The 24702-nt window shown below is 43.0% G+C and overlaps 1 protein-coding gene across 2 annotated transcripts; it reads left to right on the forward strand.

Moving 5' to 3' along the window:
- Nucleotides 1-1220: 1220 nt before the first annotated feature.
- On the forward strand, nt 1221-3183 carry her9 (hairy-related 9). 2 transcript variants are annotated; one of them, XM_034538302.1, is made up of 4 exons: nt 1221-1587; nt 1742-1837; nt 1943-2030; nt 2144-3183. In XM_034538302.1, exons 1-4 carry the CDS (start codon nt 1480-1482, stop codon nt 2725-2727), a joined length of 876 nt encoding a protein of 291 aa, XP_034394193.1. In that variant the 5' UTR covers nt 1221-1479; the 3' UTR covers nt 2728-3183. The 2 variants fall into 2 exon arrangements, with proteins under 2 accessions (XP_034394193.1, XP_034394194.1); XM_034538303.1 differs by having other exon boundaries at nt 2147-3183.
- The last annotated feature ends 21519 nt before the right edge of the window (nt 3184-24702 follow it).

Genomic DNA, 24702 nt, shown 5'->3' on the forward strand with positions numbered 1-24702 from the left:
TCTTCAAAGGAAACTAAATATATTTATAATACAGCCTAAATGTAATCCATCGTAATGATTCACATGTGCATGTGAATAAGTATACTATCACTATCACTGTATTCTACTTAAATATAATGTTAAATGCTCCTTGGACTCCAGGATGTAATCTGCGAGTTTTGGCACGTGTTCCGCGTAGACCGGAGAAGACTTTACGGGAACGGCACGCGGACAGATGTGCCCCCTTCTCTCTCTCCCCCCCCCCCCCCCCCCCCCCCATCCCCCCCTCCTCCTCTTCCCCTTTGAGCGGCTTCCGCGCCGGGATGATTGACATGGAGCTGTTCACACAGCCAATCAGACTGCGCTCTGCTCTATTTGCATAGCGATGCCGCATGCCATTGGCTTGGTGCGTGCTACTGCAAACCGCCTCGCGTGCCATTACCGACGTCTTCTCCATGGAGGCGCACGATGAGTCTTAAAAATAGATAATGCGTTGTTTTCATGCAGGGCCAAGAACATGTTTGTGCTTGACAACGTCTATTTATTGACTTTGTTGCTATTAGTTGCCGCAGATATTTTAAACTTAGAAAAGAAGATACATTTGAACAAAATGTTGGATTCACTCATAGGTATTCTTGCAACACACGCGCGCGCGCGCACACACGCACACACACACACACACACACACAGACACACACACACACACACACACATTACACCACTCATATAAATATTCCCTTTACTTATTCTTTTGTCAGAAGCATGAATCAATGCAGCCATAAAACAGTGAAATAATGCATCTTTATAAACACAAGTATATGCTACTGCACTGTGACTTACTCAATACAGACTCTACATTCTTCAAGTATACACACACAAGCACACACATATACACACGCGCACGCGCACGCACACACACACACACACACACACACACACACACAACAAGCTGAAGCCTATAACATTTTTGACGCGCACGGAGCAAAGTTGGAAGCAAACATCCAGCGCATTCCCTCCCTTATCACTTCACAGCCCTGCCGCCGCTGCCCGCTCCGCTTTGTTGTTTGTCCCTGCAGGGCTGATTGAGCAGCGCGTGACTGACGGCCCGCGGGGCTGTTGTCCAATCAGCGGTCTGCCCCGCGCCCAATGGGTGAGTCCTCTCCGCTATTGGCTGAGGCGAGTGTGGGAAAGAATGCAGAGAGGGTTTCACACGAAATGGGAGCACGCGAGCCGTCTATAAGTACCGCCGCGGCGTGTGTCGGCGGCAGAAGCAGAGACTCGCCCCGCACGGCGCAACGCACGCTCGTGAACTCAGATGACAGCACGGCGATAACAAGCGACGTAACGCAAACTAATCGGCGGGACTGTCAGGCATCTCGTACTTGTCCCGCAGCTGCTTAACGCATACACGTTCAACGTTTTCCTTTCTCCCCCCGCCCTCCCCCCCCGGAGCTTTGAAGAGGATTTACTTCTTTACGCTTTTATCTGGTTTGGTCCACAATGCCAGCTGACACTATGGAAAAGCAGACGGCATCCCCTATTGCCGGTGCCCCTGCAAACGGAACACACACACCGGACAAGCCGAAAAATGCCAGCGAGCATAGAAAAGTAAGATTCTTTTTTTTTTAAGTGAGAACTTTGCAATGGTTATTGTTCGTATTGCAGTAAAACACGTGTGTTATAACATGACGTGCGCAGTGTGCAAGTTGATATGTGCACATGGAGATCAAGAGATTAATGAAGAATTGTTTATTCTTTGCAGTCATCCAAACCCATCATGGAAAAACGACGGAGAGCGAGAATAAACGAAAGCCTTGGGCAGCTCAAGACTCTCATCCTGGACGCACTTAAAAAAGATGTAAGTTGAGATCATTTTGATGCCTTTAACTTCCATTCTGTGTTCATAGATCATTTCGTTTTCAATTGAATGTATACTCAAGTGTTCGTGTTATGTCCTATGCAGAGCTCCAGACACTCCAAGTTGGAGAAAGCAGATATCCTGGAAATGACAGTGAAGCACTTGAGGAACCTGCAGCGTGTACAGATGAGCGGTAAGTTCAATCAAATAAGTGGAATAAAAAAAACGCATGAAAGCATTAGGAAGATGTTGAAAGTTGAGTCACAAGTGCGTCTCTAATATCCGCCCTCTCTCTCTCTCTCCCAGCAGCTCTCTCAGCAGATGCCACCGTCTTGAGCAAATACAGAGCCGGATTCAACGAGTGCATGAACGAGGTCACGCGCTTCCTGTCCACCTCAGAGGGGGTGAACACGGAGGTGAGGTCGAGGCTCCTCAACCACCTGTCCAGCTGCATGGGCCAGATGATGTCCATAAACTACCCGCAGCAGGCCGCGTCCCAGCAGGCACACCTGGCTCAACCGCTCCATGTGCAGCTCCCATCCACGCTTCCCCTCAACGCTGCTGCTATGTGCTCCAAACTCGGTCCCGGCGAGGCCCTCTCCCCCAAAGTCTTTGGTGGGTTTCAGCTTGTGCCCGCAACTGATGGACAGTTTGCGTTTTTGATCCCGAACCCGGCCTTCGCCTCCGCCACAGCGCCCGTCATCCCCCTTTACGCAAACGCAGGAGTGCCAATTACGGTCAACGCCAGCCCGGTGCACGGAGGCTCGGCATCGACTGCAGCTTCACCAGTCCACGGAATGACGTCTTTCTCCGGGGGGTCCCAGGCGGTCAGTCCGGTCGGAGTGAGCGCCGGCTCGGAGGGCAACGAGCCTGTGTGGAGGCCATGGTAGCGCGAGGCACAAGAGACTCATGTCAAACCAGTTTGCATTACTTTACCAGTTTAGACATTTAACTGACTGCACATACAACTTTTGCGGGGATTGAACCTGAGACTTTTTGGCTACGGGACGGTAACTCTAACCACTTAATGCCCCCCCCCAGTAGTTATCATTGTTTCGTTTTATGGAACAAGGGTTGCCTTGCTTGGCACAAGTTTTTAAAAATATAATTTGTTATCTGATTCCAACATTTGGATGTCGGTGATAAATATGCTGTACTTGTGGAAGATTTATAGGATTTTTTTTGTTATGAAGTACTTTTTATGAAAAGGTTTTAGTTTTGTACAGATGTGTTATTGATTGTTATACCAAAGCTGTGTTTTATATTCTTTGTGGTTTTGTGTTGAAAAGAAAAACTGAAGTTGGGCGATGGCCCATTGTTTGAATAAATTACTTTTCACAAATGAATGTATTGTCTACCTGTTTCTATCATCTCCATATTGCTTTAGTATACTATTTAAGAGTATTATGGGTCATTCAGTAGTTTTTGAAGTCATGTTTAAAAGGCACAATTCATGCGTAAACGGCACAGGTGAAGTTCGGGAATATAACATTTAAACAGACTCACCGTGATTACAGCTAAAGCCAAATCGAAGCTGCACCCTATCGATTGTTCCCAATATGAACCCATATCGATTAATATACCAAGTTTTAAGTTGCCACCTTGTCACCAGTTTGGCGGGAGCTCCTTACATCTGGCCGGCTGGAGAATGGTCCAGCGGACAATGGGGGTGTATTTTTCTATTGCTATAAAGGTAATTAAAAGTTTGAAAGGGGTCTCATCCTGTATGCAGCGGGAGCTTTAAGAAGTCTTAAACCCTATTCATGAGCCTGGGAAATGTGCTCAGGGGTTAATGTCACTAACAGATTGCCTCAGTGAAAGGAGAATATGGAAGGATCCTCGCTTCCTTTTGTGTATCAATTGTTCAATTCCGCTCCCAGTGGGCCTACACCGCAATAAAGGAGAAAACGAGGGAACTTCGACTTTGTTTTGATGGCAGGGAAATTCGAGGAGGTCGGGCAAGATAAAGAAACATATTGCAGGATGAATAATATTTTTCAGCGATTATGACTTCCTCTTGAAATCAGTCGCTTTCTCTCGCACGCAAACTCACTGACAATATCATTTGTATTGGTCTTTTATTTGTATAGGCTACAGTCCGCGCGGCCACATATGGCCAGGCACTTTTCCCAGTGTATTAAAGGTCTCCCTTTCAACCCGTCCCTCCCCTGCCTCTGTTTATCCCGGGTGTAAACTTATCTTGCTCCGGTGAGTGAGGTTCGGAACTGAGAGCCTCTCTCTGGGCCGGGCGGCGTGGCGCTAGCCGTGTGTCAGCCACATGCAGCCAGCGGGCCCCTTTGCTCGGGATTAGGTTACAGACTGTTGACCGCCGCTCAAACCCCCAGAACATGTAATACTCCACCGGCGCGCCGTGGGTGCGCGTTTCTGGCACAGGCCAACATGAAGTCGGTTTAAACGTGTTTCTTCGCCCTGACCACATTGCGAACACACGCTAAACATTCTCAGTGCTTCCTTAAATTAAAATTATGTAGTGTTCAAATGTTAAGTCGTGCAGAAACTATATTAAATATGCCCCTATTCTGTCCTGCAACTTGTCCTGCGTGACTTGTGATTATTGCTGTTTTGGCACTGATAACTTGCCCAACTCCTGATATTCATCTTCCTTTAACAGTTGGACTGTCTTGTTATTAATTGCGTTCTCACTTCCCCCGCTGAGTGCCAGTGCCCTGCAGATGACACCGTCTGTAAATGGCACACTGAAACCCACCGCCAGTGATGCTGAAGCAGCTTCCTCATACTGAAACACCAGTTGGCAGCGTGTGTGGGTTCTGCGGTCGCTTCTCCTGCCTTCGTGTCTGAGTTAATGGTTCAGAGATGCCTTTGTGGAGCTGAGGTCGTGAGAACCGAGCGAACTAGTCTGCTTGCGGCCGGGCACAGCGCCAGCCAGTAAATCCCCGCTGGCAGGCCGGGTCGTGCAGCCGCTCTGCGGAGGTGAGGAGGCGAACACACACGCGTGGCCGACAAGAAGCGAGCCTGGTCCGGTGTATACACGAGGGAAGTTAACTCTAGAGACCATCCTATTTAGATACGGCAACGTGTTGCATGCTGTTAGCCAGCCAGGTTCAAGCTGCGGAAGATGAATAAATCACACTGTTTGCACCGCATTAGGTATAACCAAGCAAAAACAGTGCAAGGCAAGAAATGTAGTCATAAAGACAAATGTGTAAGAAGAGAGAGAGAGAGAGAGAGAGAGAGAGAGAGAGAGAGAGAGACAACACAAAGCATGGGAAAGAGTAATAATAACAAATAATGACACATAATGACTCATCAGAGCATGTATTTAGGCTGAATATCATGACATTATGCAGATGTGAGCTACGAGTGTAATTTAGACCTATATATCCAGATGTGGGCTGGTTGGATTCTCAATTCTTCATTGTTGGTCTGCTGCACTGCGGTGCCGGGTACAACAATATGACTTTAAAAAATATTCAGGAAATTCGTATATTATCAATTCGTATATTATCAAGCATATAGAGAAAGAAACAAGCGGGAATCCATCCTCGCCGATGAAAAGGATTCCTATAGAGGACTGAATGTCCCTCGGGGATCTGCGCCATCACGTCCCTTGGGAGAAGCTGCTATTGAAGGGGGTCGGGGTCGTCCGAGGAGCCACAAATTATCATTCTCATTAGCGACTGAATGGAGAAACGCGCGCACAACGTTCCGCCAAACGTTTATCGTCAGTTCTCCCTCCAAATTCCCAGTTGCTCTCGTTGCATCGGGCCTTTTTTAGCCAGAACTTCATGCTGCTACAGCATCTTTCATGCAGGACTGCAGCACTTCGAGCACACAAGGGGAGCCACATGTCTCTGCCTCCGGACTCTAATTAATCAACTAATATCATCAAATGAATAAACAGATACATACATATATATATTGACAGACTTTGGTCGATTTTAACTAAATCAAAAAAGGAAGTTGTGCAAGAGTTAGCAAACTTCCTTTTGTTTCTTCTTCTTTTTTGAAGGATTGCCTGACAGTGCTATGACAATTACTGTTATATTATTTTTGAGAAAAGTATTGCATTTTTGAAAAGTATTTAAACAGAGGTGTGTTTTCTGGATGAGCCTTATAACACAGCTGTCCTTAAGGAAAGTATAACCTTTAAACTGTGAGGCAACCATGTGCCATTGCAATCAAATATATAATCATAGGATTTTCCTGGCTAATTCCTTCTCACTGGTTGAAAACTTAAAAACTCCTCATTTTGCAGATGACCTTTGTCCGGAGATACATGCTATATTAGATTAGGATTATTCTCAATATCTCAGCAGATCACCTCAAGCACAAAGAGCCTTTTTGCTGAGAACAGTTGTCCCCTACTCTGAACATGAATATAGGAAATACGCTACCCTGTTGCCCGAGGATTGTTTGAGAGCTCTACTGCTCTCACTTTCACACGGATGCCCGGCTATATTTGTTCCTCAATGTGAAGACGCTGCAGCTACGAGGACATAAGGAAATGTTCTGCATGCTTTGGCCACAGGTTTTGCTCAGGGGAAAGGCGGGGCTGGAGCGTGCATCAGGCATTAAGTGTTTTTATGTGTCAGCGGGACACTCCTCCTTGCACCTGTTTTTTTTCAGAATCAGAGGGAGTGATAGGGAGAGGCATAGGAGGAGACAGACAGATTGAGAGGAGTGAGGCCTGATTAAAATGTGTTTAAACTATAGTCAAAATGCTTCCCTGACGTGTGTGATTTAACAGTGACTTATGTGCAAGTGTTTGTTTTGAAAGGGCGTTGGAGCCTGGAGATTAAGTCAGCAGCTTTTTAGTGTCACTTCCCATTGGACTCCATGACACATTATTATCAGGTGTTCTCTTTTTTATGTTTTAGCCACACAAGCTTTCCTCCTCCCACCACTCGCTCTTTTTTGGCTCCCTCCACGCTTCAGTCCTGTCTCGGTATTTATAGCCAGGGACCACTTATCCCCGGGACTGGGTGTGAGGTGTTGGGTGTGTGCAGACGGAGGAGGTGAGGCTCAGACGCAATGGGACGCGTCGAGCCTGATCAAATATCACAGGGTGCCGTGTGGGCTCCGTTGATCCTCTGCGCTTGTCCACAGAACGTATTTCTGAGGCCAGGTTTGGCTTTTCAGCCGCTTCTCCTGTTTCAAGGCAAGAGGCTTGTGGCCGACAGCCTTTGCAAATGGTGCAGATTCCACAAGAGAAAGTAAAGGGTCCTCTTGACAGGGCTAGAGGTCATCCTGCAGACTCCTCGGGGGCCTTGAAGGAGCTGTGTCTTTGAATGCGGACACATTTTATTTATGTTTTTGTCTATTGAAAGGGTCATCCCTGTCTTTGCCCTGCATCTGTCGCTCTATTTTAGCTCTGGGTCAGAGTTCAGCAGCACAAGTCTCAGAGGTAAATACTGTTGGGGATGTAAAAATGAAACAGCGAAGAGATATTACAAGATTGTGGACCATGAGTAAAGAGACCATTAAGACAGTTTTCCATTTCCCCACGATTATCAGGGATAACACTGTACTCATGGTAACATTTACTCTGGGATTTGTGATTATGGGATGTATACATATAATAGACTTGACATACCTGGACTTATTGTTCTGTGTTATTGTTTGTTAAAAGATTGTTGTAGGTGATTCATTAGACTGTTACTACTTTACACTATTACATGTTAATGTTTTCAGTTATAGAGGATATGACATACCTCCCATAAACAAATTAGTTTAAAACAAAATGCATGTTATATCATCAACATATAGGATGTGTTGAAGTCCACATTGTGGCACAAGCAAAAGTAATTAAAACCAATCAAAATCTCACATGATTAATAATGGTGTATCATGTTCATTGTCGTGGTTAATATGACTATTAATCGGTGATCAATGTGTCGATCTCATTTGATGTTTAAATTGATGAAAATAGATAACTCAATATCACCACCTAGTGAAACCCCCGAGGACTGCATTCAAGCGTGTGAGCGTGTGTTCGTGAGTGTGCCTGCGCGTGACTCACCCCGTGTCTCACCACATGCACAGACTTGTCCCCAATGTGACACTTGAACACATCATGCGCAGTGTGATCTGACTCAAGTGTGTTTTTTCAAGATGCCACCGCCTGTTTTTGTGTGAGTGTATTTCATCATCTTCCTCTCCTTCTCTCTGTGTGTGCGTGCGTGCGTGTGTGTGTGTGTGTGCGTGTGTGTGTGTGCGTGTGTGCGTGTGTGCTCATGTGTGTGTGTGAGTGTAAAGTATTCCATTTGTAATACTCCACTGAAAACCTCTGTTTCCCATCTCAAACACTCAACTCTGGAGGCTTGGAAAGCAGAAGCTGTCGCCACCTTGGATTCAAAACAATTACAATGGAGCTCAGGCTTTTGCCATCACCCATATACATAAACCTCTATTTAATTACACATATTCTTGTTGTTGATTATACAGTTAGCCATTTACATTTGTCAATCTTCTGTTCATGACCAACATGAGCAACTTCCAAATGCATGCAACTGAGATGCAAAACCTGTATGAAACCATGCTAGCAAATAGAAACGGTGTGTGCTTAAATTGTGCTTTGTCTCTCTCTTCTTCTATTGAGTCACTCTCTCTTTATGTTACAAAAGATGCACAGTAAGAATTTGACACAATTTCCTATACGATTATTACAGGAAGATCACAGAAACTCTGTGTCTTGTATTCAGCAAATGACATACAAGTGTATTTGACAGAAGGATATTCCACTTTGGGAGGTGTTGAAATGTTGTATTTCCTGACCAGCTCTGCACGGAGCTGAGCCCTGTGCTCCTCTCTGGAACCTGGCTGAGAGGTGGTGACAGCAGCACTGTTGCTGGAGCATTATCACTTTAGCACAGTAGAGACGGGGGCATTGTCCTCTAAACAGGATGTCCTGGTCCCATCTCGTATGGGCTATCCTTTGTTTGTGTCTCTGTCTGTGGACATCGGGGCAAAGCCTCGTCATCGTGTGTTTGCACTGCGTGTGGTAGGGCGTTGGAGTTATGAGATGAGCCCTTGTCTTTTTATTTTCTTTTTCTTTCTTCTTCTCTCTCCGCTTCTTTTCATGCCCTGGGAAGGTAAACACTCATCCTCTTTGCTCGTGTTTTTCTTATGGTAACTGTTGAACAGTGTGTGCTCCACTCGTGGTTTTATTGCCTTGATTGTCATGCAAGAGGCGAGGGAGACAAGTGTCAATAACTGGATGGCCTCACTCCAAACAAATGCGCCCGGAGAATGGGCAAAGAGAGCTGAGAATGCAGCTGGGTACACACATGCACAAACGCACAAGCACATGCACACTCACACACACACACACACACACACACACACACACACACACACACACACACACACACACACAAATGCCCAACTCCCTGAAGACATTATTCGAACAAGATATATTAGGCCAAACACTGATCAAGTGGCTGTAATTTCCATTTATTTAAAATCCCTATGGGACATAACACTTTAGTTAAATGTCTAGATGATGCTTTTACACCTATTGAACACTAACGTCACAGTTATAGGATTCAGTTTTCAAAGATCTGTTTAAGCTGCACAGATACTGTACCTCATAGCCTTTCTTTACATACTGTATTTATTATAAACCAGACTTGTAGAGGAGAAACAAAACCCTCTGGAACACAACAACCCACAGCCCTCAATATAAACAATATACATCTTCCTTTTATTTAAACATGTATTGTAATACAGTAAGTGTTAAGGACTGAGCATACCTTTAGCTAGATTGGGCAACTTTATCACAAAGGAGCTTTACCTTCATACTGTTTGGTCTTCATTTTTTATATTTGTGTTATAATTGTCCGACCAGCAATTTGATGTTGGCAGTAGACAGATCTGGTTCGGCTATTGTTAAGTGGTTGATTATGCACTACCACGTTCCAAGTTAAAGGAAAATACTGTTGAGAAATCACGTGTTAGTTTGAATAATACAACTGACATAACAGGAAATGTTCAAACACATAATTTATCCCCACTTTCAAACTAGCCTGCAGACATCAGTCACCCCACTGTCAAGCCCTTATCTCTGTAACAAACAGCTTTTTAGTGGTGCTTGGCAATGGACTGACAGAAGGTAAACAGTGCAGCCGCTGCGTGTGTCTCTCTGTCTGCTGGCGGCGATCGCTCCGGGATGGATCCCCTTCCGCCCTGCACTCATCTCCATGTTCTAAGTAACCGGGCCTCATGATGAATACATGGAGCCTTGATAAGATTAGCACGGGCCAAACACACACACGGGGCACTGTCTGGCATGTTATTCTCAGTCGCAGCCCATTCATGGGGGAATCCCTCCCTCCGTGAGAGTCTGGCCGTGTGTCTCTCACCAACACTCCTCATGTCTCTTGCATTATTTGGAATGTTTCAGAGGGATGCTCCATTTGTTTTCCTTGTGTCTGACTCGTCAAAGAAAGCTTGTTCACGAGAACTACTTTCTACTTGATTGATCTTGTTTTGAGAATCAGCACTAACGTCAATAGAACAGATAAAAACATAAAAGATAAAGAATTTAAACAGATGTTCTGGTACCACATTCTGCTGCATTGCTCCCCTCATCTCTCCACCAATGAAATAGTCCCTGATATCTATTCACTGTTCTAAAATATTTTTTTAATTGTGTGATAAAAAGGACACATGTTGGTGACTCTTTCTAAGAACTCTAGTACCTCTAACTCACTGTTGAAAGGTCTGAGAACAGGCGGATCAGCCTAATGTGAGCGTCAACGTCTCTGTGTGTGTGTGTGTGTGTGTGTGTGTGTGTGTGTGTGTGTGTGTGTGTGTGTGTGTGTGTGTGGTGTGAGATGACGGCCACCCCCTGCAGTGTTGCCCTGCGTTGACTGACAGCACCAGTGCGGCTGTACAATAGCTGATCTTTGCTCTGTGTCTGACTGTATAAACACAGAGTGGGATGGCTCCCTCATGCAGAACTCCAGTATTGATCACTTCAGCGAGATCCCACAGCCACACTCATTGTCCTCGTCCCTTTTCTCTCCTGCCAATCAATAGCTCTTTGTGTTGATTTTTACCCATTGACAAATCACTCTGCTCCACTGCCTTTGTTAAGCTGTCAATCAAGCAGAAGGTATCGCCTTATTTCATCCTCATTCGGTCCATAGTTTCATACTCCAAGTGGGAAGAGTACAATCAGTATTAAATGGTAGGAATGGTCTGATAACCGAGAATATTAATGTGTGGACGTTTTTTATTTTGGAAAAGTTGTTGAGGCAAAAAGGTTAAACGTTTAAATTTATGCATATGCTGTAAACTGTACCATTTACAGTATGAACTTCATGCATTTGAAGAGTCAGTCATCAGTTTCCACGACTAAAATGCTTACATCCTGCATGTACCAGCCTACAAGAACCAACACTTCCCCAACAAAGCAAACTGCGAATTAATAGCTGTTATCATTACCTTCATCTTCTCTCTCTGACAATGCCAGCGCCCGTCTAGCTGTCAGCAAATAAAAGTCCTGTGAGTCATTAAACCCCATTGTTTAAATGAGTGATCTCTGTTCACGAGAATGTGACCTGAGGTCTGATGAAGTCGGCCACAGAGTGAGATTCACCATAAGCACACTCCTCAGCTTCAGAGAGCAAGGCAAAGATGAATCTGTCTGATTCATCTGTTCATATGATTCATTCAAACAGATTCTTCTTCTCTAGGAATAATCCTCAAGTGTTTTCCAGCAGAAGCAAACTTTTGTTTGGATGACGCAAAACACATTCTGCAAAGATATTAGTTTTAAAGTCTGTGTTTTCAAAACCTTTACAAAGGTGGACAAAATGCAAACTACAATCTTGGTTTTGCCTCTTACATTGTGCAAGGAAAAGTAACCGCTAATTGGGTTATGTTCACTGGGTCCATGAAACACATATTAGAGTACTTACCCTGGCACTGTAAATTGTTGAGTTCCTTCAATATTGGCCAAGTCATTATGTATGAATGCTTATATTTTCACCAAAATGGTAGTTCAGCTTTTATAAACCATGTTTGCTACAAACTGAAATGTTGGTTAACGTGTATGCCATCCACACAGCAAAGAAGTAATGCCATTCCATCTGAACAAAGCTTTAATAAATGTGGTTGTTATCAGTGTTTATATTCATGGTTTTGTAACATCCAAAGAACCAACATATATTGGTGAACACCCCCACCCTCAACATCTCATTCAAGGAACAAATAATTAAATCAATACCTAAGAGGTTTAGTATTTTTTTATAGGTGTTCGTCTGTTTATTGATCAATTTCACTAAATTTCACCCAATTCGCGCCTGATCCCTTTCCAGGAATTTCATAAAAGTGTTCCCTCTAACCACATGGGATTATTTCTTGTCAACATCATGTTTAAATTAACGCTACTTCCTGACACTGTAGTCAGATTTGTGGTGTGGTTCAGACTATGGCCATTGTTTGATGGAACAAAATGAACACTCATGACTTAACTTGCTGAATATCTGCCTCATGGGTTGGTTTCTGCTTAAACTAAAGCTTGATAACAGGTGTGACCTCTAGTATCAGGAAACCCCTCAATGCCTCTGGGTTTCATGCTTTTAACATCTTTTGCCTTTCTCTAGATAGGTTTGTCTCATTGTGGAAGCAGGTTGGCTTCCACATATGTGTTTATGTCATTGTGCAGCCCATTCTTTCACATATGGCCAGTTGCCATGAGTCAGCGGCGGTGGTCAGAGGTTTCCACTCCTAGACACAACAGTCTATCCGGGAAAAACAACTTTCTGATGCCTCAGTCTTCCTATATTGTCTGGGACGATTCCGAGTCGGGAGAGGCTTATTGTTTGGATGTCTTTGTAGTGTACGTCTATTGCTGCGGAATGTGGGGGTTTCCTCCCTCGCGGGTATTTTTAGATCTCTGTGTGAATACAAGGGAGCTCTGCATAATGCTGTGCAGTGTGGGGTCTAAGGGTGGGGTCTGTTCACCCGTATGTGTCTGCTCATAAGATCACAGAGGGATTGTGTGTGTGTGTGTGTGTGTGTGTGTGTGTGTGTGTGTGTGTGTGTTGGGAGCCGTGTAGGGTATTTTTGTGCAGAATCATATCCATGCCATTCAAAACTAGGATCAGGCTCATCAAGCCAAATGCTCTACAGACAGAAGCATCACGCTCAATGGCTTGTTGATTGAGACGGATGCTCCGCCTGTGTTTCATTGGAAATTTCACGGTGTATTTACTCACTGTTTCCGGTTTGACAGCTCCAGATTGGCCTGCCGAGTGTCAGTTAAAAACAGGTCTGGACTGGACACTGCTTGTTTGCTGAAGTGTTTCGATGGGGCTTCACCGGGTCACCTGGGGGTCTTTGACCTCCCAGGGTAATGTTCTCCTGTGTGACAGCGATCAATGGAGGCGTCCATGCAGGGACAGCCAGGCGGATGGCTGGGGTGAAATCAGGGAATAGACAGGTCACATCCAGAAGGACCTGTCACCTCCGGCTCAAACCAAGTGAGATCTCCTTCCGGGTCTCACTCACAACTCGTCACCTTAGCTGACATCAAGTGACAATTTGGCTTGACCTATCTTGTATATGTGTGTGTGTGTGTGTGTGTGTGTGTGTATGTGTATGTGTGTGTGTGTGTGTGTGTGTGTGTGTGTGTGTGTGTGTATGTGTGTGCGAGAGTGTGTGTGTGCGTGTGTGTGTGTGTGTGTGTGTGTGTGTGTGTATGTGTGTGTGTGTGTGTGTGTATGTGTGTGTGTGCAGCATCAACAAAAACAATTAACTGGGCAGATAATATGGCCGGCATCTTAACAATAAATATTTGGCATCAGAAAAAACATTGTCCATCAACTTTGACTTTGTGTGATCACCAACCAGCATTGATGTAAACACAGAGTCCACCTCCTCTCGTTTCACCGGAGTCCTTTGCTCTGCATTTCAAGTGCAGCTTGATCCAGGACGCCACGATAGAGCCAGGTCTCTGTGAAGATACGGGCACAACAGTCTGCTGCTGCTGGGCTAGTACGACACCTCGCTAGCAGCTCTGTGAGGCTGCACTGCTTTGCACTAAATGCTAATGTCAGCATGCTAACATGCTGACAACAACAATGCTAAGATGCCCGTGTTTAGCAGGCCTATACCCTGTTCACCATCTTAATTTAGCATGTTAGAGTTCTAACATCTGCTAATTACCACTAAAGATGTATTGGACAAATACAAAATTGTATCAAAGAGAATTGATAACATTTTATATTTTAGACATCAGAATTGAGGAATGTGGGGCTGCGATTTACAATCCTTCATATTATCTGTTTATCAGTTAAATATTCTTACATCCCTGTTAATTAATGGCTAGGCCTAATCTATCAAATGTGGTGTCCTCAAATTGTTTATTTTGACCAACAGTCCAAAACCAAATAATTAATTTCCTACAATGTCAGAGAAAAGCCGAAACTTTGAGATGCTATAGCCAAAGAGTGATTGATAGTAGCCTATTGCTTTATGAATTCCTTCAATATTATCTATGAGCTCTTGATATTCTAATCACGTAATCAATGAATAATTTCAGCACTAATACTGATAATATTGCTTGGTTGTTGTTGTTTTTTTAAATTAATGTCCCATACTTTTATACAAAATTATATCACCTGAATGAATTAGAGGAATTTCTTCCATGTTTCTAGAAGAAGAGCATGCTGGATTTGAGAATGTGACCTGAGGCCCCCTCTCCTCACCATACAAGGCCTATAATGACATCATCACATATTTCAGTGGTGAGTAATGAAACAGGTCAGCTCTTAAATGTCTTGTTCACGCACTGCTTATCTTTCCTAATGGAAGTAGGTCTCTTCTACCCACACGCCTGTTCTCTGAGGGTTTTCCCCTAGAACATGTTGGCAGGTCTGCGTTGATGTCCCAGTGCTGATTATCTTTATCTGGTATCTTAGAACCAGCAGATCTTTATCTCACTACTTTGGCAACAAGCCCATAAACTTAGATAAACATAAATGATCTAAGTTGTAAAATAATGTACTTTTGTAAATTAACTTTGAAAATATAACTTGTACTCATTTTGTTTCCATTTGTATGATTATGTTTAGACTTGGTCTCTCTTTTTTTCAGTAGATTTGATCAAGTTGCACATTACTCCTTGAAGTTGAAGGAGTCGGCTGTTTCAGCCATTTATCCATTACCTTTAACTTTTCTGTTTGCCTGCCAACTAGTTTTTGCAGCACACAATGTTAAGGTGCCACAACTGACTGGTGACAAGCACTGTATCGTATAAACAGTGCTTATACTATACAAAGAATATACCATTTAAAACATATAGTACGCTATTATCTTACAATCTTTCCATATTGAATAACAAGATTCTAATAAATTATTATTTTCAAGGTGGACAGTTTCCCAACCTTTTCACTTCTGGTTGAATGTTGAAAAACAACTTGTTTAATTGTTCCATATTCTGTATCAACAATTACAATACAAGTATTTCATCAAATAGCCGTAGAAATAACATTCTTCAGCAGAAATAACATTCTTCACCAGAAATAAGTTCCTTACAATGGGAGCAGTACGTAAAATCCAGCAGCAAAGTTTTGGGTCAGTAGATGTTGAAAATACTGACATATGCTTCATTCTATTATGTCTTTGAGTTAATGCTTTTTCACCTTAAACAAAAAGAGGGGCCTTTAACGTCCGTATTAATGTAGAAGCAGGTGGTAAAGAAGCCTTTGTTAATCACTTAATGATGAATTCCCCCCACTTTACATGGTGGCTTTTTCACCAGCCGTTTGCTTCTTGTGCTGTGGAAACTTTATAAAAAGTTTATCTTACCATGAAATGAGTAGGCACGGATAAATGGCTACTGTGGGGTTTTGTCCTTCAATGCAGTCCGCCTATTGGGGGTCCACCGACTGGGCAGGTTTGGACCATATGTCATCATTCCGACCCTTTGTGTGGGCGTGTCTCTGTGGCAACCGCATCAGCTGAGGCCATTGTGTGCCAGGATTCAATGGCCCATATATTCATTGCAGGGCGAGTGTGGGCCCCGCAACAGAAACAAATTGATACATACAAGCCCCAGCCCCATTTGGCTCGCATGACACATTTCAAACAGACAAAAAAAGGACATTTTAGTCTGTTGAAAATCTTGAGAAAAGCTTGGTCGCCATAGTGACTGGGCAGTAAAAGCGGCCATGGGCCATTAAACTCCAATCAGATGTAAATTTGGGCTGCCCCCAGGCCCACGGACGGAAAGCCCCCTTCACACAGCAGACACAAATTAAACAGTTTGTTTGCCAATTCACATGTCATCTTAATGGGTTTTTATTTGTTTGCCCTTTGTTTAAATGAAGAGAATTACAAACCGTCATTGATTTATAATATAGGACCACTTCAGCTGTCTGCACATCTATTCATTACTGACTCTGAGTCAGATGGTTAAAGAAGATAAAGAACACTTTAAAAACTTGTGAAATGTTGAACCAATCAATGAACATGATATCTATGACAGGCCAGTTGTATTTTGTACTTATTCCCTAGTGATGAACAAGTAATAAATTATGTTTTCTTTTTATCAATATGTCAATATGCCTGGACCACATATGTAAAATGTCCAATAATTCAATTTCCTGTCCAGGTCCACCAATGTTCTCTGCTCTGTCAGCTGTTTTAAATACTGTAAACATAGCATGAATGAGGGCCTCACGTGCGAATGGATTTTTGCCCTGTAACACAGGAAACATGATTTATGGAAAACAAGGAACCATTGGGTGACACTGTCTCTAGGACAGGAAGCAACATGCCCATGCGATTGGGCAGAGAAAATATTTTGCTTGACTAGATGGGTGGGGATTTGTCCGAGCCTGTCATGCCACTGGATTTGGTTTGAGGTCTCGTGCGGCGTTTGATGTTATTGTAATAATCAGGATTATTATGTTTCACAATGCCTGGCATCTGTCAAAGTACAGACCAACAAAGGGTTACAATGTCTGCAGGATAAGTGTCCAGAATGAACTCTGCTACTGATTGCTGCACAGCTAGTCAACACACACATTCAGGCTACATTGGTATTATAATGATTAACAATCATTAGGATGGGTGGATTCCTCTATTCTGTAATCACTATTACATACATATAGCCGTAAGAAATATGGCAAGAACAACAGAACAGATTCATATCTGTATACAACTATAATTATGTGCAATAATGCACACAATTACTTGCAATGATTCCTGCAATCAGTGATGAAAAACAAGTGAGGGAGTTGCAGTGTTACAGAGAAACAAATGATACAGTGTTACTTTGATTAACTTGGATTATCTATATCAAGTTATCACAATTCATTTGATGATTGACTGAGAAATACACACACAACTGATTCAAACAAGTAACGTCTTATATCTCATCTTACATCTTCAGTATTTAAAGCTGCCTCATACACTTCCTGTTGCTACACTATATAGGTTTATGTCAGAAAATATGAAAGGGAATAAAAAAAGAACTGGACCACAACTGCTGACGACGTTAATGAGAAACGAGTGTGTGGTCCTGTTGTTCTGTCCGTCTTCAAGAGGCTGCAACCTCGTCTTGCCTCATACAGTAAAACTGCTCTGTTATGACAATACTGGACAGGCAGAGCGCAGCATGAGCTTCCACTGGCTCTGGACCAAGCTGACCTGGGACCTGACATTACCAGTATAGCTGCAGCCTCCCCATTGCTAGCTCTTTGTTGCGCAGTGCGGCTAACGATGCGCTGTCTGTCTGCTGTGGTGTCTTCCATGCAGACGGGGGGAATGCTAATTTGACAGAGGGATGATTAACTACAGCAGCCACAGTAGCAAACAGCCTCATTTCATGTGTAATTGTTTCCAGTGTCCCACCTCCCAGAGAGATTTGACTGCTCTATTAACGAGTTATCTCGCGTCTCGAGGGGATATTATTGTGGCACAGCAGCTCAACAGCTCAACTTCTTGTAAGCCAGAGAGGACCACATTATGTGTAAATGTACGCCTTTTTAATTGAAGACACATAACTTGATATTTGTTTTGAAATGTATTCCTTTCCAAAATAAAATTACATGAAAATCAAAAGAACTTCTTAGGAACTACTCAAAATATTGTTCCTCACTCTGTGTCAGAATGATAGGGGCCATGAGAGAGGCGAGGAGAAAGACTGAAAAGGAGGCTGGATGGTGTAGTGTCTGGCTGTCTGGTGTCCACACAGAGCTGTGTCTTGTCCACTGGTGGCTGTGGAGGATTCATTAAGCTCCACATTCACTCCCCCTGCACATGAGTGACAGGCCCCTACAGCCAGTGTCATCCCTCTCAAAAGCACCAGAGATCATCCCACACCTCTCTCGCCCATCTGGCTGCCTGGATCTAACAAGGGGTGTCCTCCAGTTATAAGAGGGTATAGAGAGATGGAGAAAAAGTTAAATACTCCAAGATCCCATCAGATTCTCCGTGGTCTGGGGGCTCCAATTATTCACAGCTTATCTTTTCAGCTTGGCTGATCTCCAAATGAATAACGTGCGGGCCGTATTACTGCCGACCGGGCGGACCTCTAAAGAGGCTGAAGCAGGATCAGGACTGTGGGTTATGGTGTCAATCTGGCCCTGACCCCTGGGGTTAGGGAGGTGACGTTATGTAGTGACAGCACTTAGGCGTCCCCTTGTAGCACCTCCATTTGGACCCCATCTGGATAAATGGAAAAGGGCAATCACATTAGAAGAGGTTTCTTTCCATTTTAAAGAAAAAGAAGGAAAAAAAGAAGAAAAAAACCTAGTCACAAAGTGACTGACTCTTGACTTTAAAGTCAGCTCCTGCTCCTGAAGTCAGAGGGTTAAGCCGGCACAGTGAGTGCTGTTGCTGCTGTCGAGCACTGCATGGAATGGTTTAAGAAGAAGCCTACAAGCACCACAACAGATGGCTGACATGGACTATTTTAACATAAAAACACACTGCAAATTCAATGTTTTAGTTACCTGAAAATGTCAAAAATATGTGACCTTCATGCATAGGCTGAAAGTGAAACATACCCTGAGGTTTTAACAGAGAGAAAAGATAAATCTTAAGTTTACAGATTCCACTTGGAGGCCATAATTAAATATAAACCACACCGGTGCAGCATCCAAAGATGAATATTGACCCTAAACTATGTATAGCCCAGTGTGAAATAGATTCCAATTAATGAATGGTATATCACCAGTAACTATTCTGGGAGGGTTTTTGAGTTTGCTAGAAGCTGGGATTTTGCAACACCTCAGGGTCAAATGAAGTGAAACCCCTGGACAAATCCAACTCTGCACTTGGCACAGAGCCGGGGCACAATGGGAGACTGGTGGTCCTTCATTTCATGGCAGCCCTCCCATCCCTGAGAATCTTCAACTCTCAGATCTTGCCGATGAAGTGTTGCCGATGCCTCTCTTTTCTTCTGCCTTCACAGAGATGGCTGGGAGATTCTCATGCCACCACACAATGCCTAAACAAGCGGGTATGTCTAATTCAATTAAGTCTACAAGGCTGTGCCAAGTGGGCCCTGGTCCCGTGTGACAGGGATAATGAGCGGGCAGAGAGGGGGAGGAGGGGGGGTTGTAGGGGGCTGAAGAGGGAGACCTGCACTCATTCAAATGTTCATACTTCTTTCTTTTTATTTTCCACTCAGGACTTTAATGTGTCCGGGATGACCCGGCTCATTTAGTGGTAAATGGAATATTTTGCATTCCAACGTTACTGTTCAAATGGGCTTGATGAGGGACATTGAGAGTTAAGGAATTATAAGTAGCGTGACCTCTGAATTCCTACAATTCAGTACTTAGAAATGTTTCCAAATCAGGATTCTTTCCCACTGCTGAGGATGCACTGTGTCACACAAATGGTGTGTGGGAGAAGGAAATCTTACTCAACGAGTGACCCAACAAACAAACAACTAACCTGGGATCTATACAACCTTTTGGCGCCTCAAAGTTCAGCTAAAACTCCTGTGTGTATCCATAAAACGTGTTCTCAATGTTGTGAACTTAATTAAGTGCTTTAAAACCAAGCACATAGAATTGATTGATCCTCAACTTTGGCAATATTTTTGCTATGAGAACAACAACGACAGCATCTTCAGAGAAACCTTTAATATGACAAATATTAGGAGACGTCTTTATAGACGCAAACAACAAAATGTTTGACTGCTGTTCATTTCCTATTTCTTTGCCTCATTCAACATAAATCACAATCCTTAAACGAGTACTTGTTATTTTAACCATATCGATGATGGTCCCATAACCTTAACTAATTAGTCATTTTAACCCAAACTACAATCTTTTCCTCACCCTGACTAACTATTTTGTCCCTAAACCTAAACCAAATCAAACCTTAAACATAGCGGCGTAAGAACAGAAAAATAATGATTTGCAACGCTTACACAGGCACAGACACACATATATGTTTCGTTCTGGAAGGCAATGACAAGTTGTATTTTCGTTGTTTCATTTCCTGCAGGTACATTCTCCTGTACAGCAAGAATATCCTTCTCATGTTTTATGGAATCAATAAAAAAAAGACAAAATAATTTGTATTTGTGTCTGTGTAGATATGATGGGAAGGGTTTGTGACATCCACTTATCCCGTGTCCAAGAAGATAGTTGCTAAATAGCGCAGCAGTCATGGTTGACAGGGAGTTATACATTGTTTAAGAAAACCTGCTTTTCTGCATTTTCAACACTTTTGACTTCAGCTGGGAAGTATCTCAGACCTGAGAGGCCTTTAGTTTCATTGAAGTTTCCAAAGGACTCCTGCTGCTCTTCTTGGACCCTTGTTCTCGACCGCCACAAAAAAGCCCCTTAAACGTTTGACTTTCTCACAGAAACAGCTTGCTAAATGGTATTTCTGTAATGGACTCCTGCTAGGGTTCATATGCGTTGTATAGCCACGTTGCACAAAGTTGAGTCAACATAATTACCATGAGAATGCTTCCTAAGAAAGGTCCAAAAAGGGGTTTTTGAATAAAAATCTTAAACTATAGAATTCTTTGTTTTCCCAGGAAAGAAAGATGAAAATCAAAGACATCGATGGTCATTTTTTCTATTGGAAAAGTGCTGCCGAATGAATGTCTTATTTACATGCCAAAGGGAACGGCCAAGGTTTTAAAAGGATGGGAAAACAGGGCCTCTATTATGGTGGTGCTGGTCGCAGAGGCCGTGGCTACTCTGGCAGCCTCCCTGCCAGGCAGCGGTTAACAAGGCCTCGGCTGAATTAAAGAATGGCAATGAGTTTTTAATTGGTGACACATTATATTTATCAAGCTGACAGCGGAGTGACTGCGCTGCAGCCTTCTTGTTTTGTCCTTGTGCGTGCATTACTTCCCCCTTTGTGCCCCTGCATGATACCCCCTATCTGCCGGGGTCCCTCACGTGTGAAGAGAGAAGAAAAACATAATAATCGAGCATCAAGTTGAATGATAACACTGAATTATTCATTAGGGTCCCTTAAAGTGTTGGATAAATCAACCCCTCTCTCTTCTTTTTTTAACAAAAGCTTCTCTTTGTCACTCTGTCCAACCATGCCAGTTTAAGGCTTAGCATAAAGACAAGTCCCTTTCAGCCCTTTTTATCCATCCTGACAGAAGTTCTGCTGCAGGGCCGGAAAAGTTATTAACAAGTGTTTAATATTTGGATGGGAGTGTTTGGTCACTTCTTCTATACATGTCATTTATGTGTGGCCCTCCTATACACAGAGCAGCTTGTGACTTCAACACTTAATTTAACACTCAATGTTGCTAATGTGACCATATGTCATGAATATATTTGAATTTCAATAAAGTTGCCTTATTATCAGGTTCAATGTACTCAGACCCTCTTTAAAAGGTTCATTCACTTCACTGTCAACTATCTGCTGCTGTTAACCTGATTTAACATTTGAACTGGTGCATACAAAGTCATATTTCTGGTGACGGACTCCATCATCCATAATTTTATTCAGATATATATTCTGTATTCAAATCTATATTTAGTGATCTGTCATTTAAATCACAATACCATTTATAAGCAATAAATAGCCCATAATAATACATTATCAACAAACATTCATTGAAGTAGCAACCAAATCATTATGGTTGGATGAATTCAAGTTTATTACAGTTGAGATGAAAAAACGTGTACAGGTACAGTATATAAAACTGACAAAATGCCACACAAACCAATTAAAGCATCCAGACAAAAATGTAAAATATGATTCAATAAAATCTTAATATGTTCAAATGATAATGAAAATATAAGACAAAATACACATAAACATTCACATGCACACATATACAAATAACATAAATATAAATGATAAGAATATAAATGGTGTGTTTATGTTACATAGTTGAATGCTGCGAGTTTGTAAAGAAGAAAGTCAGAAAGTCCCTTATTTTTTTATATTAACTTAGATTCCTATACAAATTAGAAATTGTGTATATATATAATTTGATTCATAAACAGGAAGAAAACGATGCATGCTTTTTCTAAATATATAACAATGACATAAACAATGATTGTTTTTGAGTAACAGCAGGTTCCCAAAACAGTTTTGGATGAAATCCTTTGTCGTCTTCAGGGCGGTGCCCAAGTGAAAGGGGGTAAAGAGTAGAGGTCCCAGTGATGCTCTTCAAAATGGTAGTGAAAGAAAGGGAGCGGGACGAAGGAGGCCTAATGAAATATTTAAGATTTAGGCTATAAAGGAACTCTGAAAAAGTTTGCAACAAAGGGGTCTGCCGAGGGCCTCCATTATCCCGGGGTCTGGCGGAAGCAGGGGCCAAGTTGCTACAGATATGAGGAGGGCCCATATTGAGCAGGGATGTGTAGGCTCTGCTCACAGCTGTGTCGCCGCACTCCCGCCCCAGCCACCAGCCCCCTGCCTTTGTGAGCCTTTGTGTGGGCCACAGAGCGGCGATTTTACACCAAGCTGATTGCACAGCAACGGCTTTGTGTCGCCAACAAGAAGGCCTCGCCCATTCCTGACCATCGGCGCTCACTCCTTCTGCATCGTGGACACACACACACACACACACACACACACACACACATTCATCCCAATCCCATCAGCCTACACGGATGTTCAGCCTCATAGGTTTTTATTATTTAAGGATGACATGGTGATGAATCCTCTTTCAGTGGGCTGATATGAACTGTGGTGGCTGGTTGGTCGGGCGAGGGGGGAGGACCACTCGTCCTGGTTCCTGCAGGATCTGCCTATTTAGTGCCTAACTGCTTTTGATTAATGGAGAGCCCATTCTTTGTAACATATGCCATTTTCAGGACCCAAAAGAGGACCACGATCTCTGATGTTTCTGAGTAATGATGTCACAAGGTCACAGTGAACCGATTAGACACTGAATGAGTGAAACGAAGGAAGAAATTTAGCCTTTTCATTTGTAAAGGAGCAGTCAATACAACATCTGTTGGGAAGTAAATGTGTTTAAGTCACTGGTTATGTGTTTTAGGTGAGAAGATGAGAATGAGTTTAAATAGGCCATATAGAGCAAACAAGTTGTTTTCATCTTCTCTGGCAAAACTTAAGTAAAATAAAGACAACCTTCTCACTTTCTAAAGACTAAAAGTCTTGGATCTGAGTTTTATGCATCTGGTCTTTTATTGCACTCATCTGCTACATATGCTTTGCCTCAGAGATGACTTGACCCCTCTAATAAGAGTGAAACCCTCCTGAATGTTGGGCCAATCCCTCTAAATCCTCTGGTGTCACTCAGAGCACCGAGGCGAGTTCAGGCCTGAGCACAAAAAGGGCGCAGCTGCTTAACACCAACCTTAACACATGGCTCACTCCATCCAAGCTCAGAGAGTCTTCTTCATGTGGCTAAAGTGATGGACAATATAGCCAGGCCCTAGAGAGCGACAGGGTCAGGGACCTGGAATAAAACAACTCACCTCTAATGAAACTAAATATTTGGAAGACTTTACCTGTAACTGCAGAACATAACTGAATTCAAGCATGGCAACATATTACAGAGGCCATTACTGTGTATGAACCCATGGAAGTATGATGTAAATCACAAACTATATTCAAAACGGTCACCAAAACTCAACATTTCAACACTGAACACCATAATGTTGTTTTCTTAAATATGTTTCAATTAGTTATTAAGCAGGTTAAATGAGCAGTATAGATTACCTACAACTGATGGTATTCAGCCATGCAGATATTTTTAACCAGACATTTCCATTTAAAAAGATGTTTCTATTGATTTATATCTCTTTCTTTTAATTTTCAGTAATTCCACCACCAATTAAATTCCATTCGCTTGCATTATTTTTGGAGTGATAACAGATATCTCAGAGATAGGTATCTCAAATCAAAGTTGAACCATAACGTTCTTTATTGGTATTTATTTGTGTTTTCCACCAAATTAGTATGTTGCACTGCCAACAAGAGGATGTGTGGTTGTGCAGCAATGACATCACTGAAGCTGGAAAATCTTACCTCTAATCATCCTGCTATATTATGTCTGTTTGCATCTGCCCTGCCAGAGTTACGGCTAGCAGTATAGACTCACTCCACTGGGATCCTTAATAGCCCCTAATAGATCTGAGGCTGTTGAAGCGAGTCATGCAGCACAGAGCACTTGATGCAAACCAGACACAAGACTAGCCAACCTGTTAGCCTCCCCTTTATTTGAGCAGCAGTTTGCTAGCTGCACCTTCCTGGGTTTGTCTCTCTGTTCTTCACAAAGACCTGTCACGTTTAATGGCCTGTTGGCTGAGTGGGCTGCTGTAGCCCCATAGAAGAAAGCCCCATGAAGAAACGCTCATGGTCAGCTAATGCAGCTTAATATTCTTTAAAAAAGTTTGTGGGACAATTAAGAGTGTTTCCCATGGTTCTCCCCCAGCGGTGCTCGGCTGCCTGTGCAG

The sequence above is a fragment of the Cyclopterus lumpus genome, chromosome 7, assembly GCF_009769545.1.
Source record: "Cyclopterus lumpus isolate fCycLum1 chromosome 7, fCycLum1.pri, whole genome shotgun sequence".
In the NCBI taxonomy this organism is placed as follows: domain Eukaryota; kingdom Metazoa; phylum Chordata; class Actinopteri; order Perciformes; family Cyclopteridae; genus Cyclopterus; species Cyclopterus lumpus.

Excerpts from the sequence above, each read along its gene's own strand:
- her9 (XM_034538302.1), top strand. The coding sequence starts at position 1,480 with ATGCCAGCTGACACTATGGAAAAGCAGACGGCATCCCCTATTGCCGGT. Across the intron at positions 1,588-1,741 it reads ATGCCAGCGAGCATAGAAAA|TCATCCAAACCCATCATGGA; the intron begins GTAAGATTCTTT and ends TATTCTTTGCAG. Across the intron at positions 1,838-1,942 it reads TGGACGCACTTAAAAAAGAT|AGCTCCAGACACTCCAAGTT; the intron begins GTAAGTTGAGAT and ends TGTCCTATGCAG.